Source organism: Microcaecilia unicolor, chromosome 14, assembly GCF_901765095.1.
Source record: "Microcaecilia unicolor chromosome 14, aMicUni1.1, whole genome shotgun sequence".
Lineage (NCBI taxonomy): Eukaryota > Metazoa > Chordata > Amphibia > Gymnophiona > Siphonopidae > Microcaecilia > Microcaecilia unicolor.
This window is the reverse complement of record NC_044044.1, coordinates 13,910,580-13,928,003: the sequence shown is the minus strand read 5'-3', so window position 1 is coordinate 13,928,003 and position 17,424 is coordinate 13,910,580. Positions and strand designations below refer to the sequence as shown.

The window sequence follows — 17,424 nt, the reverse complement described above, 5'->3', positions numbered from 1 at the left end:
TTAAATGGTAAAATAGTTAACCTGGATCAGAGACTTCTGAAGATTGAAACCTTACAACCTATTATGGTGAAAGACTTGACTAATCTTAGAGACAAAATGGAAATTTTTGAAAATTACACTAAAAATCATAATCTTAGATTTACTAATTTTCCTCGACTTCAGAATATAACTCCAATAGATATGTTGAAACGCTATATGCGTGAAAATTTATTAATTCCGGAACAGAATCTGCCTCCAATGTCTATGGTTTACTACATTCCTGGGAAAGGAACCCCGGTACCTGAAGCCCCGATTGATATTTCCTTGTTACTTGAAACTTCTGATACTGAATTGGCGACTGCGGCCACGCTAGTCGCCACAGTGGTATTATTACCAGATAAGAATTTGCTCTTTCGTTTGTTTTTCCGTAATAAAGATAAACCCTTTTTGGGTTTAAAAGTTTTACTTTTTCCTGATGTCTCTAAGGAGACTCGCCGACGAAGGAAACAATTCTTACTTCTTAGGCCTGAGGTGTTGCACTTGGGGGGTACTTTTTTTTTAAGGTACCCCTGCAAGTGCATAATAAGGTTTAAAGAAAGAAAATATGTATTTACACAGCCGTCGCATGTGTCTTCGCTTATAACCTCAGTGAAAATGGAAAAAACGTTAATAATATTTGTGCTCTTCTTAGCAGCTTTTGTATAATCTTTATTAATTCCTTATACTTTGTCTCCGTAATTTTCCTGAAATCTTGGATCACATTTATGGACTTGAGTATAAATTTTCCTTAGTGAAGGTTTACTTTCATGTTTTTTTTCTTTTTAATTACTGTATACTATACCTGAACAAGAAATGTCTTGTAATATAATGGAAAAAGTTAATAAATATAAATTAAAAAAAAAAAAAAAAAAAAAAAAAGGACACGAAAGCAATGGTAGAAACAGGGCTGAGAGTTCAGGTATCATATGTGGAATAGAACTGGTGTTTATTTTCATATGGGAGTCTATCTAAAGTGGTGGTGAACTGGAGCAAGATAATAAAGGTGTCAGACTGGGTAGAACAGTTCTTCCTTTTCTGTCATCAACTACTGTGTAAAAATGCATCAAGACACCCTATCATGTCAGAATATAGTGGGCTGTGATGGATAGGATTGGTTGAAAAGGATACAGTAAGCCCCGCCTCCTTGAACAGCACCATTGGTGGAGATGGCACTGACGGAGAGGACAGTCAAGCAGATGATGATGTAGGCGACAACCAGCATGAGCAAGGACTGCAGAAAACCAGCATGGCCGACCACAAATCCTGAAAAATAAGAGCCACAAATAACTTCAGAATGAGCAAGGACAGCAAGAATCTCATATGACAATCAAGGGAGCATCAGGGGCTGCCAGGGCCCCCGATTCACTTCTTAGTTTCACAAAGTAAACCCTTATACTTCATTTACTCTCTCAGGCAGAATGATATTTTTTTTTCTTACTTTTGTCAAATATTTTAATTGCAAATAAAATAGTCATGGAATGGATGACCATCTTTGAGACCCTCCTATGATGCACTGCAGAAATCAATATCATTCAGCAGACAGCAGGAGACAGTCCAGTTGACTTCATGCAATGCAGGTCTCCCATTTGTTCTGACATACATGCTACAGAAGACAAATCAACAGATCAAGGCAGACCAAGGAAATAGGAGAAAAACATTGGAGATATATATAAAAAAAAACAGCAAGATGAAAGAGCATCCATTGAGAAAAGTTGTTACCACTTGTTAGAGACAAAAGTGCCCTCCATCTAGCTCTAACCCATCCTGAATGGCAGACTTCCCATCTGGAACCTACCCTCCCATCTTCATGTCCCCAAACTTTGGATTGCCTGTATGATTGTGGTTGTGGGGGGGGGGGGGGGGGAGGGAGGGAGGGAGGTGAAACACAACAGGAAGGCAGAGCATAGACTAAGTTAGTGCAAGGAACACTAGGTAACACAAAATCCAAAGACAAGGGAATCTCATCAGTGTTTTCTTTAAGGTGCAAGGGTGGCTTCTGGCACCTTTCTTCCTCACCAGATGTTATACAGTATGGACCAAGCAGTCCAGCAGTTCCTCAAACAATAGGGGGCCCCGCATAGTTCAACTGCAAACAGGTGTGCCTGTCAGAGGAGAAAGGCGTAGGTAGTGGTAGCCCCCCCATATGCCTCAGAGGGATCGTTGCTTAGTAGGAAGAATTTGGGGAGTACAAGACTGAGGAAGCAGATAGCAAAAACATTTTTTAAAAACAGGAAGGAGGAAGAAGCTGACGGAAGCAAGAAGAAAAGATAGGAGGACACAAAAGCATTAGAGCAGGGGGCTCTCAAACCAGTCCTCGGGACAAACCCGGCCAGGCATGCTTTCAGGATATCCACAATGAATATACTTGAGATAGGTTTGCATACAATGGAGGTAGTGCATGTAAACGTATCTTACACATATTCGCTGTGGGTTATCATGAAAACCTGAGTGGCTACGTGTGTCCTGAAGAATGGGTCGCGAACCATTAGAGTAGTCAAAATGGGGCATGGGGGAGGGGGCACAGATAGAAAACACACTGACTTGCCCAGAAAGATGTCAGAATTTTCCAAATTCCTAAAAAGCACACAAACAAAATAAAACATGGAAAAGAAAATAAGATGATACCTTTTTTATTGGACATAACTTAATACATTTCTTGATTAGCTTTCGAAGGTTGCCCTTCTTCGTCAGATCGGAAATAAGCAAATGTGCTAGCTGACAGTGTATATAAGTGAAAACATTCAAGCATTACTATGACAGTCTGACAGGGTGGGAGGATGGGGGTGGGTAGGAGGTATGCATGGGGACATCAAAGCATATCATTGATATTCTAACAGGATAGGTGTATGTCTCTGTTGATCACCCCACCCCTCACCTATCCACACCCATCCTGTTAGAATATCAATGATATGCTTTGATGTCCCCAAGCATACCCCCACCCTCCCACTGTCAAAGTAATGCTTGGATGTTTCTCTTATATATACTAACACATTTGCTTTTTTCCGATCTGAGGAAGAAGGGCAACCTTCGAAAGCTAATCAAGAAATGTATTAAGTTATGTCCAATAAAAAAAGTATCATCTTATTTTCTTTTCCATGTTTTATTTTGTTTGATTTCTATTGATAACCTTAAGAGTGGACTAACACGGCCTACCACACTCCTCTACTAAAAAGCACACAAACAGGAAAAGTTCCTCTCTGTGCAGGAATACGCAAGGAGCAGCAACAACAGAAGCATTGAAGCTCCCTGAAACAGAACCACTGCAGTACATCCAACAACACAGGAACAATAGCATACAGAGGATGCCAGGAGAGCAGAGAGGAGCCAGCCAGACACCCAACAGCATCTCCTCATTTCTATAACGGAAAGCACCACACTTGCTTTGGGAGTCAGGGCTTTGATTCCTAATGGGGAAATGCAAATCTTGTTACTCAAATGATTTATCAGCTAGTTTTAGGGTTGCTAGAATGAGTGTCAAATGTAAAACATGAAATGTTACATCCCCTACCAGAAACACAGGTGGAGGCTGCAAGCACAGTAATAACTAGAAATGCTAACGGATACTAGACAGGTTGAGCAATCCATGAGATTAGATGCTTGGCCAACAGCCATTCTGATAAGGGTAACTATCACAAAGTGATGCATGTGGGAAAGAGGAACCCAAATTACAGCTACATAATGCAAGGTTCCACATTAGGAGTCACTGACCAAGAAAGGGATCTAGGTGTCGTCGTTGATAATAACTTGAAACTTTCTGCTCAGTGTGCTGCTGCGGCTAAGAAAGCAAATAGAATGTTAGGTATTATTAGGAAAGGAATGGAAAACAAAAATGAGGACGTTATAATGCTTTTGTATCGCTCCATGGTGCGACCGCACCTCGAATATTGTGTTCAATTCTGGTCGCCGCATCTCAAAAAAGATATAGTGGAATTAGAAAAGGCGCAGAGAAGGGCGACAAAAATGATAGTGGGACAACTTCCCTATGAGGAAAGGCTAAAGCGGCTAGGGCTCTTCAGCTTGGAGAAAAGACAGCAAAGGGGAGATATGAAAGAGGTCTATAAAATAATGAGTGGAGTGGAAAGGGTAGACATGAAGCATCTATTTATTCCTTCCAAAAATACTAGGACTAGGGGGCATTCAATGAAGCTACAAAGTAGTAAATTTAAAATGAATCGGATAAATGTTTTCTTCACTCAACATGTAATTAAACTCTGGAATTCGTTGCCAAAGAATGTGGTAAAGGCGGTTAGCTTAGCAGGGTTTACAAAAGGTTTGGACAGCTTCCTAAAGGAAAAGTCCATAGACCATTATTAAAATGGACTTGGGGAAACTCCAATGCTTATTTCTGTGATAAGCAGCATAAAATGTTTTGTACTTTTTTGGGATCTTGCCAGGTATTTGGGACCTGGATTGGCCACTATTGGAAACAGGATGCTAGGCTTGATGGACCTTTGGTCTGTCCCAGTGTGGCAATACTTATGTACTTATGATACATAAGGAAAAGGTCAGGCACTGAGTGTGGATGAAAGGGCAGATCTTATGTGCTCACGTAAGGAGAGATTTCTCACCAGCAGTCATGGGATATGGCCATAGCGGCAGAATAACTGGGTAGATTGGACAGGCGTGCTGGACTTTTTTTTGCTGCTGTTACCTACTGCTGGGGAGTGTCAGCCTGTATCTTAAGACGCAGGAAGGCTTTTCTTCAATTGAAACCCAGGGCTTTGGCCCCAGGTATGACTTTTTTCTTAATGTTTCCCAGAACACGTTTTGTAAAATTTCAAGACCAAGATGATGTGTTTTTAGATTGTAAACAGTTAGAAGAGTTTGTGCAGAATCATGAGCAGATATGGCTTTATATTTTCCATCAGAAGTAGCAGTTAAGATTCAGAGGTTAATTATTTACAGATGCTATGACAATTATGTCTTAGTATTTTGCCTTTATGAACTAGTCTCCTCTTCCACCTTTATACACTCGTAAGTAGCTATCTTTTTTTCATTGATTTTTGTTTTCTACATAATTAATTTGGTGTACTATATTTGCTTAGTTTTCTTTGTTTTGAAATCATACTTTATTATAACATGGTGTTGACCATAATAAATTGAATAAAAATATAAAGTAAAAAAAAAAACTGTAGTCCTGGAGGGCCACAAACTAGTCAGGTTTTCAGGATATCCCCAATGAATATCCAGAAGATATATTTGCTTGCTCTGCATTAACTGTATGCAAATAGCTAACCCCCCCCCCCCCCCCCCCCCCCCCCCCCCAGTTTTCAGAAAAGGGGCTATACCTTCCTTCATAAATTACAGGGTAGAAGGGAAACAGGGCTCTTATAAATACCCAGTCCAAGGTGTGGTCATTGCCTTTGGTTTCTGATCCCCAGCCAGAGCACCTAGATGCAAAAATAAAAGGGATTTGGCAGAGCCCTTGGCAATTCCCCTAACACCTATACAGGGGGAATAAAGGGCTTTTGACTTCTAAGCATGAAAATAGCCGGTGCCAGTCAGGCCCCCACCCCTGTGGGCCAACACTTCACAAGACCAGAACACTGCACCAGTGATTTTACAGTAAGAATACTGAAAAGTAATTTTAAAACAATACATGAACGTAAGACCTTTGAAATAAGAATGATTAAATATTTTGACACTCAACAGACAGGACTTAATAAGGATCTGGGTTTTCTAGCCCATTATAAACCATAAAGTTGTATTACTCTGTTTATTTCTCTGTTTATCACCCTCCTCTCACCTTCCCACACCATCCTGTTAGAATATCAATGAAATGCTTTGATGTCCCCATGCATATCTCCTACCCACCCCCACCCTCCCACTCTGTCAGACTGTCAAAGTGATGCTTTGATGTTTCTCTTATATATACTATCTGCTTCCACATTTGCTTATTTCCGATGTGACGAAGAAGGTCAACCTTCGAAAGCTAATCAAGAAATGTATTAAGTTATGTCCAATAAAAAAGGTATCATCTTATTTTCTTTTCCATGTTTTATTTTGTTTGATTTCTATTGATAACCTTTAAGAGTGGACTAACACGGCTACCACACCTCTCTACTTCTAAGCTGCAACACCTTTTTTACTTTACTGAATTGAAGATTTGTGACTATATTAGTCTCTGACCCTGAGAAGTCAAGACTGGGAACCGGCCTCAAAGCCTTTAAAGCTACTGGTTCGTTCACAAGAACACAGGAATGGAGAACTCATCTACCATCACTGCCTGCAGAGAAGTGGAAAAGAGGAAAGAGAAGTGGTGGTACCTTATCCAGCTGGAGCTGAATAACTGATAAAGTGAAGCCTCCCCACACCTCAGATACCCCTCTGAAGAAGAGTCGGCTTTGCTTTAAGAACTGTAACTAAGAAAGGAGAATTCAAAAGAACATTAATGATTGCAAGTGGAGGAGTGGCCTAGTGGTTAGGGTGGTGGACTTTGGTCCTGGAGAACTGAGGAACTGAGTTCGATTCCCGGCCCAGGCAGCTCCTTGTGACCTTGGGCAAGTCACTTAACCCTCCATTGCCTGCCGCATTGAGCCTGCCATGAGTGGGAAAGCGCAGGGTACAAATGTAACAAAAACAAAATAGATACTATTGGAGATTCTACATGGAATGTTGCTACTATTGGAGATTCTACATGGAATGTTGCTATTCCACTAGCAACATTCCATGTAGAAGGCTGCGCAGGCTTCTGTTTCTGTGAGTCTGACGTCCTGCACGTACGTGCGGGACGTCAGACTCACAGCAGAAGCCTGCGCGGCCACATTGGTGATCTGCAAGGGCCGACTAGGGTGGTGGACTTTGGTCCTGGGGAACTGAGGAACTGAGTTCGATTCCCGGCCCAGGCAGCTCCTTGTGACTTTGGGCAAGTCACTTAACCCTCCATTGCCTGCCGCATTGAGCCTGCCATGAGTGGGAAAAAGCGCGATTTACAAATAATAAAAAAAAAAAGTGTTATTCTTTAACCTACTTTTAATTACTGATATACACAATCTGTGTAAATAGGTTCCTGAGGTGGTTGTCGCGGTTGTTTGGCTATCAAACTTCAGTAAACCCTTTCATGGAGAGCAGTTGGGCCCTGCTGCAGTACCCCCCTTATAGATGTTGAGAGGTGGTGCCACAAAAGACGTAAGCCATGACCTGGCAGTGAGTGAAGTGGGGGAAGAGGAAATGTTGATTATTTGAGGAAGGAGTTAAAGAGTTGTGAAAAAAAAAAAAAAGAGACAGCAGCAGGACTGGCACTACCGTAAGACAAACTAGACGGCTGCCTAGGATGGCGACAAAAAGCAACTCTAGTCAAAGCAAAACAGTAAATCCTACTGCCAGCCAGTCTCACAGACCTATCAGCGCATATTTTACCCACACAAAGAATAGATTCGGAGCAGCCTCTGTGAGTGCTTGAGCACCCCAAATATTGAACAAACCCACCCCTTGGCTGTGTCCAGAGAGAGATAATATTGGTGGGGTTTAGCACCCCCAAAATTTTGCAAAACTGGCTCCTATGTTGCCCTCATTAACTTATGTAAATGCAAAACGGAGTTTAATATTTTAAAGTGTGATTATTATTCCTCTGTTTTCCCTTAATATCTAGTTTCCTCCTCCATATTATAGTAGTCTAAGGAACATTTTAATGTTTTCTGTTGCATAATTTGTATTTATGCATTCTTCCATTATTTTTATTTATTTTTTATTACATTTGTACCCCGCGCTTTCCCACTCATGGCAGGCTCAATGCGGCTTACATGGGGCAATGGAGGGTTAAGTGACTTGCCCAGAGTCACAAGGAGCTGCCTGTGCCTGAAGTGGGAATCGAACTCAGTTCCCCAGGACCAAAGTCCACCACCCTAACCACTAGGCCACTCCTTATTGCTTTCTGTATTTCTTGTTCAAGAGTTCATCTTGTAAATTGTACTGAAATTCACAAATAAAGTGTGACGTCTAGGTAAGTAAGCATTTTTACAAGATTATTGTGGGATGGATGATGTTGGGATAGTCACAACCGAGTTTAATTAAGGAAGTCTAGGGGGAAGGTCCGAGGCATGAAAGATTACTGAGGGGTTTACAAGACTGAAAAGTTTACACAGGGTGTCTAATAGCCTTGCACTGGTCCTGGACAGTAGGGATTGGAAGCCAAGCTGCAAAGTCAGAGAGACATAACAGTCTTGTTTGGCAAGCACAATGACTGGAATGAGGTCAGTATGAATTTGAAATGTATGATATCAGTGTGAATGGGATTTGAGCCAGGAGACATTTAGTTAAAAAAAAACAAAAGTGCAGGAACAAAGGAAAAAGAGCTGAGATTACATAGTAACATAGTAGATGACGGCAGAAAAAGACCTGCATGCTCCATCCAGTCTGCCCAACAAGATAAACTCATATGTGTATACCTTACCTTGATTTGTACCTGCCTTATTCAGGGCACAGACCGTACAAGTCTGCCCAGCAGTATTTCCCGCCTCCCAACCACCAGTCCCGCCTCCCACCACCGGCTCTGGCACAGACTGTATAAGTCTGCCCAGCACTATCCCCGCCTCCCACCAACGGCTCTGGCACAGACCGTATAAGTCTGCCCAGCACTATCCCCGCCTCCCAACCACCAGTCCCGCCTCCCATCCACCAGTCCCGCCTCCCATCACCGGCTCTGGCACAGACCGTATAAGTCTGCCCAGCACTATCCCCGCCTCCCAACCACCAGTCCCGCCTCCCATCACCGGCTCTGGCACAGACCGTATAGTCTGGCATGTCTCAATGGGGGGTAAGGGGAAATGTGCAAGAGCATCCAGAACAGGGAAGAGTATACTTTTGTAGGAAAAGACTGCTTCACTGGCATGCTGATGACATAAGAAGAGAGGTCATAACAGAGAGGACCAGCTTGGATGTTCCTAAAGATGTTGGCAATGCTGGGCAAGATCGGTGTGGAAGCTGTTTAAGTGGTGGTGGTGGTCAGGTAGAAGGATAGCAATGGAAAAGAGTGAGCTATTGGAAGTAGGACTTCATTTCTGGGGCTACCACCTGGAATGCAGTTCCATCATAGCAGAAGTGTTCTGCTCCTGGCCTTTCCTTCCAGGCAACCTTCAGGGCAGAGGAGGGGAGAGAGAACACTCCCTCAACACACTAATTCCAGCCCTCCTGTTGCCAATCTTCCTCCTAAGGTGTGCCTCAGTGCTGAAATTCTTGTACTAGTATTATTATTATTTATTTAGATTTTGCTCACACCTTTTTCAGTAGTAGCTCAAGGTGAGTTACATTCAGGTACTCTGGATATTTCTCTGTCCCAGGAGGGCTCACGATCTAAGTTTGTACCTGAGGCAATGGAGGGTTAAGTGACTTGCCCAAGATCACAAGGAGCAGCAGTGGGATTTGAACCAGCCACCTCTGGATATCAAGACCGGTGCTCTAACCACTAGGCCACTCCTCCACTAGGCCACTCCTCCACTCCGGAATCTTGCTATTCTTTGGGGTTCTACATGGAATGTCGCTACTCTTTGAGATTCTGCATGGAATCTTGTCACTCTTTAAGATTCCAGAATCTTATTTATTTAGATTTTGCTCACACCTTTTCAGTAATAGCTCAAGGTGAGTTACATTCAGGTACGGTGGATATTTCTCTGTCCCAGGAGGGCTCACAATCTACGTTTGTACCTGAGGCAATGGAGGGTTAAGTGACTTGCCCAAGATCACAAGGAGCAGCAGTGGGATTTGAACCTGCCACCTCTGGATTGCAAGACCGGTGCTCTAACCACTAGGCCGCTCCTTCACGCTTTCCTTCCTTCCCTGTACTAGTGCTTTCAGCGATATGTTTTCCTGAACCTGTACAGCCTTTCCAGCGCAGGGCTTTCCTCTATTGGCCAGCGCTCAGGTGCGTTGCTGGGGGTCATGCCCTCTGCCTGACAGGAGGTGCGTATTACTGTGCTTCCGGTTGGGCAGAGGACCCAGCAGCAGGCCTGAGCATGGGCCTATAGAGGAAGGCCCTGTGACAGCGCTGAAAAAGCTGTACAGCTTTGGGAATAGGCATCACTGAAAGCGCCAGCATGGGGAATGGAAGGGGGATGCTATTCTTACAGCTACTGCGTCAAGAGAAAGGTAGACCGTGAGGTAGATAGGGAGAGTAAGAGACAGTAAGGGCTGGAACTGGCATGTGACAGAAGAATACAGTGCACTAAATCTTTTGCTGTCTGCAGAACTTTCCAAGCTTCTAGTACTCACAGAGAGGATTTAGTTTAATGAATGTGACAAAAAACAATGATTCAAAATAGGCTAGAGGTTGACCACTGAAAGGATATTTATTTTTATTTATTTAAAACATTTATAGACCACACTATCCTACAATTCTAGGCGGCTTCCAAAATACATACACAATAAAACACTATAGACAAGACATAGAATAGAACACTACAAAACTAATAAAAATAAAACTAACACTAGTCCTTAATTTCTTAGCAAAATCTCATGCAAACATCTAGGCTTTTAAGCACTTTCTAAATTGTACAACAGAAATTCAGGTAGAGCCTCAATTTGGGTTTCTGCCAGGTACTTGTGACCTGGATTGGCCACTGTTTGGAAAACAGGATACTGGGCTAGATGGACCATTGGTCTGACCTAGTATGGCTACTCTTATGTTCTAACAGGTCCAAACAGATTTTACAGTTTAACTACACGTTTACACTGTCCCACCAGTAGCAGGCAGTAAACATTGCAGCCAGAAGCAAACTACATAGTTCAGACCTTGGTACGGTGACCATTAAGGAAGTTTTACAGTTCAGTCATATGTTCCACAGTGGAATTTGCAAAGAAAATGAAACGCACGTTTGAGTCACTGACAGCTATCCCAGCAAGGATTGGGTTGTGGCAGCAGGGGTGGGGATATGTAGTAGGGAAAACACAGAGAATGTGCCTCATGGAATTATTTCTAACCCCTCTGTGTCTGCATGCGTCTGTGACCAGAAGAGGAGAGGGGAAGTGCAGCTTGAAAGCAATTCTCCAGTCTGTCTTTCGATTTATCTGCTGTAGCTGCTGGGGACTTGGAGACTGCCTATCCCATAGAAATTTATTGGGCCTTTTTTTTTTTTTTTTTTTAATGGAGAGATTTTATTTCATAACCTAGTAGGTGACGGCAGAAAAAAAGACCTGTACGGTCCACCCAGTCTGCCCAACAAGATAAACTCATATGTGCTACTTTATATGTATACCTGGCCTTGATTTGTATCTGCCATTTTCAAGGCACAGACCGTAGAAGTCTGCCCAATACTAGCTCCGCCTCCCAGCCACCGGTGCTGTTCATTTGATGAACCCCTGGTCTCATCCAGCCCATTTTCAAACCAAATATGTCTTTTCCTCCACCAACCACAAATTTGGTCCCATTTGGTTCAGCTTTCAGAGAATTATTTTGTCCTCAACACAAACAGATGTGGCAGGCAAAGCCTTAATTCCTTTTGTAGAATACCGTATTTCCTTGATTCTAAGGTACATCCTCCTTTTGCGGAAGTGGAAAAATAAACCCTCGATTCAAGATGCATCCTCATTTTGCAAAAGCGAATGAAAAACACTTATTTACAATTACCAGTACGACAAACACATCCTTTTTTGACACTTACAGTAACATGAACAGTACTATGGGCAATACATTTACTGGTTAACTACCATATACCGGTAGTAACTTTTGAAAAACAAAATTACAGGCACCAGTATATGGTAAGGAGTGTGACAGGTACCGTAGGTTTCCATGTAGGTGCCCCAAGGCCAATTTTTGTCCTCAATCTTAAGACGCCATCAAACATAAGCCACACCTACTTCCCAAGCACATTCAAATGAGTAAAAATGTGTGTCTTAGAATCTAAGAAATATGGTAATTTGCAACGTTCTACTAAGGTTGGAAAGAATAAACAAACAAACAAACAGGAATGGTACTGATGAGGCAGAGGGGTCGAAACCTGCAGGAGGGAGAAAGAAGTAGCACACCACCACCATCATCATGGCCATCCGAGTGATGTGTGCGGGAGAAAAATCATCAGTCTTGACCAAGGGTAGCAACTGAGGCAGAATCCTAAAGCCTCAGAGCAAATATTTGGACATGAGAGATGGAGAGGTTATGAATTTAAGTAAGTGCTGTGGATACAGATCCTTCTACTACCTGGAAACTGTTCTGCAGTGGCCTCAACAATTTAGTATAGATATTACTGGGGATAAATATTTAAACTAGAAGATCAGATCCCAAAACTATATCACAAAAAACGTTCTTCCTTTAAAATATTTAATTTCTTTTATTACAATACATATATCACATAAAACCACTTATGCTGTGTAAGTTCCGGAACTTGCCCAGTCACACCCTTCACTTCACCACCCATTCACTTAAACCTTGTGTGGGCACATTTCTATATATCCATAATCTGTGTACATGCTCCCCAATTGTTGTTTCCTCAATTTCAAATCTTCCACTTGTGTCTTAGATATCGTTCTTAAAGGTTCAAATTATAGTCCTTATAAATCATAAAAATCTTCTAAATCACATCAAGCAGGAGCACAGTGTTCACAACAAAGTCTCTCCAGCACTCTTCTTGGAGTAGTGTTAGTTCAGCAGAGTGAATCAGTGCAGTGTGTCAAGGGCTTCCTGGAATTTACATACTGTTTCCAGACTTTAAGCACCTTCTAACTCTTCACACCTTCTCTCTTTTGTTCCTCAACAATTGTTTGCTCAACAATTTAGGCCATCATTCCTAACAAACAGCAAAAGTCTTCACCACCAACCGCAACTTTACAGACAATAATTAACAAGCTTGTAAAATAAATAAATAAAATACCCCACCCCCGGCGGAGAATATTGCATGGTTTGGCGGAGAATACTGCATGGTTTATTGACTTTAAAAAAGCTTTAGATTCTATTTGGCACCATGACTTTAGCCTCAAAATACACAGCAAACTGGAATGGAACAAATAACCCTATAGTTGTAAAACACTTAATCCTTCAGCTGACAGGTAAAGATAAACCAAGCTGCAGACAGCCAGCTTCAGGCAAGATACAGCCTAGGATCCACCTGCTAACATGATTTCCACAGCCCTTGAACAAATACTAGAGATCAACTGCTGGCTACATGCAGACAATCTGACAACTGTGGGGGGGGGGGGGGGGGGGGGGGGGGGGGGATGAGAATTTCACTACTGCATGGTAATCTAGCCAATTATAATATACATCATCATGCCTGTGAACTTTACGAGTAAGGGGAAGGAGAGAAATGCATATTAACTTTTTCTCTTCCACCCTCCATTCATACTCTCTCTCCCCTTCAAGAGATGACTCCAATACTCTTCCACGTCTAGGTTCAACCTCAGCACCCTTCTTCCCCTCCTATAAATCACTCACATCTTCCTGACTTGTTCCTCTTGGTGGCTCCTTGCTCCTTCCCCATTCTGCCATCAGCTGAGTCCAGGGCAGTGGTTCTCAACCCAATCCACAGGACACCTAGCCAGTCAGGTTTTCAAGATGTCTGCAATGAATCTGAGGTACTATCTTCATTGTATGCAAATCTATCTCATGCATATTCATTCTGGATATCCTGAAACCTGACTGGCTGGGTGGATCCCCGAAGACTGAGTTGAGAACTCCTGGGCCAGAGCCTTGGAATCACAAAGAGCTGCAGCCTGAGCTGTGTCTGCTCTATCCCCTTCCCTGTTTCTTCCCATATATTGCATGTTTAACACCGATAAGGAAAGGGTAAGGCTGGACACATCAGAACAGAAAACAATCGCTCTGCTCTCTTCTCCAGAAACTCCTAAGATACAGGAGGTGAGGGAATGAGAATAGAGTAGACTTTGAAGGCATCAAGTGGAAAGAAACTAGAGTGGAGTAGCTGAAATACACACTGCAGGTCAGAAAATAACTGCTCCACTTCTCTCCCCTCTTGTCCCCTACATGTTGCCTGAAGGGGAAGGACTGGACAGCAAAGCCCATGTCTGCAGTTTTCAAGTCTTACCCCAGAAAACCTGCAATTTATGCAGCTTCTTAAGCCAATTTTCATCCATAAATTTACACTCCGTGGACTTTTGTGCAAAATATTTGAAATGTCTGCAATATTCCCCTCCGAAGGGACACCACCTTGCAAGTGGTGGAGGGGCTTCCATGTTTCAATGACTCAGAGGGCTATACTGTAGGGTTACCCATATCAGACAGGCCTCTGAGGAGAAACCAGACAAAGAGTGTCCCAACCTGGAGGATCCAAGATGGCATTAAGGGAGGACGTACATTAGTTGAGTTCCCGTTTTACACCAGAATGCCTGAAGAAGGCGCGCTCCCCAGAGAATGGGGAAAAGGCAAAGCCATGGTGTTGTCCTCCTCGAACATGGCTGGGGTTCCCACCACTTCTCAGTCTATTTTGGAGAGATTCGGGGTCATAACGTCGGGGATATTGGTTCCTGCTTCGGGGAACAGCAAGGCTTTATTGCTGAATCTCAGTGGAGGGAGTGACTTTGAGTCCCCCTGTTGGCACGACCCCTCCAAGACCCGGAAACAGTATTGCTTCGCTATGGAGGTCAATAATGGAAACGCCTGAAGTGGGCTAGGATTTTCACGTGACCCGAGGAGGTCCTGGCGCAGCATCAACTCCGGATAATAAACCAACTGGGGGATTGTTTGTTGTGTATGGTTCAAATTATAAGTGGTGGAGGGTTGCCATTCTCCACCGACGAACATGTTATTTACCCACGAAGAGAACTACCTCTGAAAGATGTCCCACCCTACCACAGCATGGGTAAGAGCACTGAACCGGGGCAGCCAGGACCACTCTCATACAATCCACACCAGGAATGTCTTTCTTTCTTTCTTTTAGTGGCAAATCTGCATCTACGGGGTCTTTGGATACTTAGGTATCCACAGTTGCTGCTGGGAAAAAGTTTCCTTCTGAAACTCAGCTTGTAGGACTACGTACACTTTCATCTGAAAGCACAAAGGGGAGTCTGAAAATGTACCTCTTTGTGTATTACTTTTGTAAACAGATATATAAATTATCTGGCCAATAAAGATTCCTAAACCTGAGGGAGACAGACAGCAAGAGTGTGTGTGTGTGTTCACACATCCCAGCCTCCATCCCTCTACCTGAATGGATGCTTCACTCGCAGCTAAGTATCACATTTGTTCTCTGAATAAGGCAGTACTCCAATTATCAGAACCATGAGAATCTCATGAGAACTAGGGTAAGTGGGAAATGCAGGAAACAAAGACTGGGACAGGGAGGGGAAGTGGGAGCCACTGCAAGGGGCCAGAGATCCCTGGTCCTCTTCATCACAGCAATAGGATCAAACTGGTTGTCAAATCAGTTTCTATGGTAGCTATTTGCCACTGTATTTCAGACAATGCTTCAAGATTGGCAGGTATGAGGCTACTTCTTATGAAAACTGGCTGTCTGGTAGGCTTCTGTGTTAGCCACTAGATATCTGTCACACTGGCTCAAACCCAGCAGTCAGGTACCTACCTAATAAACACTACTGGTAACATTAATTTGTGTGGTACTAATAGGTCAACATACTACTCTGACACAGACTCTGAAATCTGGCAGTCATCGTATTTATGCTTGTAGTTGGTTAGTAGTTATGATGTTAACGCAGTTATAAGTTTTATGTCAAGCTATACCTGCTTTTCACCACCTTGGGTAAATTTCTTTATAATGCCGGTTAATAAATCCAAATAAATAAATGTGTGATGAAACCAGATAGTCAAATCATTTTCCGGGGTTGCCACTGGCTATCTACCTTCACACTGCTTCTGTAGATCACTGGCCAAGTGACTACCAGAAAATTCTATAGAAATGGTTGGGCCAACACTTACCAATCCTCATGAACACCACAATGCTGAACATGGAGAGAACAGTGGGGACCACCACACCAAAGAACGTGGATAGCTTCTTTCCCTGCTCCATGGGAGGTGGCGGTGGTGGAGTGACACGGACCTCTGCCATGTCCTGGCCGTCCATCCTGTCCTCACCTGGCGCATCCCCAATCACATTGAAGAGGCGGTAATTTAGCAGGGGGGAACTCTCAGTGGACATGGCAAGGGGTGGGGAAGCGAGGCAAGGAGACGTCGCCAGGATTGCTCTAGAAGAGAAAACAACAGGAGACTGAATGAGGGATGCAGCAAACTCGATGTCCCACCACTGCTTTCCATGCTGGTGAAGCGTCACTCTGCAACTGCAAGGCCTTCTTGGAATCTGTGCCTAGTTGCCCTGGAACTCCCACTGGCTCTGTTTATGCCTAAGTTTCCAATCATACTAAAGAGGTACATAGATTACCAAGCTCAAGTTATAACTGATGTTCAACCATATAAATCTCTCCTGCCGCCTCCATGATATATGGGTATGTGTAGAAACCACTGCATATACAAATAAACTGCTTACAGTAGGTGTTAACACTCTGCACTGTTATTATGGGTTAAACTATGGTATTTTTACAGCTGTCAGGCTTCCTCTTAGGACACACTGGTAAGAAAACAAACAAATGTCTGTGTACATACACATAAGTGATACATACTTGTTCAAACTGAGTGCAGTAAAAAGTAATACACCAAGGTGCCATGCAGCTGTGTGTGCCCTAGAGACAGGGTCCCAATCACAGCTCAGACCCTCCCAGGTCTCTGGCTAGGGGAGAGAGGGCTGCATGCACTGCTTAGGTCGCACTTATGCCAAAAGAGGCCACTGATTGGGCTGAAGTCAATGTTTTAGTTCCAGACACCGGAGAACGGTGCTGACAAAAAGGCGAAGCACTTTTATTTTGTACACAAAAATACATTGATAAATTACACATACCACAAGCACAACCTCTGTGAAAAGGAGGAAGTGTCACCACCACCCCCAGTATTTCGGAATATCCCTTCTCCCTACACTCACAACACATGCACAGCGGATACAGCTGGCCAGGGCACGGTGACGTATGGGGACCACCCCGGCTCCCTCCACTCTTCCCTCTACCCCAACCGGGTGACCATCAAGAAAGACCCTCTCCCCGGCTACAATAAGGCATTACACACGAGCACACCGGCTAGAAATCCTTTCTTTCTGTGCACAGACGAAACCCACCTCTTCGCCCGTCAAACTCCAGCAGCGGGGTGGAAATCGGGTTTCGTTTTGGAGAAAACGTTGCTGGAGAGAAGAAGGGAACCCAGCAACAGCTCCTCCATGGGAGCCCAGGCCCGGCCGGCAAGGAAGTCACGGGACTCCTCCTGGCTCACGTGAGCAGTTGCAGTCCCCGCCTTCTCCCTCCCGTTCGCCGGGCTCGAGCTGCTGTGCGAGGTTCGAGACCGCGTCAGTCCGGCCGAGAGGCCCCGCCCATAGGCAAGCAGCATTGGACAGGAGCCAGAGCAGAGGGGCGGGGCGAGTACTGGCTAAACACCGCCCCCTCTCCTTCCCCGCCACTGCCGAGGGA

The 17,424-nt window shown here is 43.8% G+C and overlaps 1 protein-coding gene across 1 annotated transcript in view; it reads right to left on the bottom strand.

The window, feature by feature from the left end:
- Nucleotides 1-17,205, bottom strand: part of SLC12A9 (solute carrier family 12 member 9) — a 52,044-nt gene extending 34,839 nt beyond the window's left edge. Inside the window, exons 1-3 of the mRNA XM_030187140.1 lie at nucleotides 17,079-17,205; nucleotides 15,836-16,101; nucleotides 1,147-1,281 (exon numbers count right to left, since the gene is read on the bottom strand). Of these exons, the coding sequence (XP_030043000.1) occupies nucleotides 1,147-1,281; nucleotides 15,836-16,055 (355 nt within the window). The 5' untranslated portion in view covers nucleotides 16,056-16,101; nucleotides 17,079-17,205. The remainder of the gene's footprint in view (nucleotides 1-1,146; nucleotides 1,282-15,835; nucleotides 16,102-17,078) is intronic.
- Nucleotides 17,206-17,424: the final 219 nt, after the last annotated feature.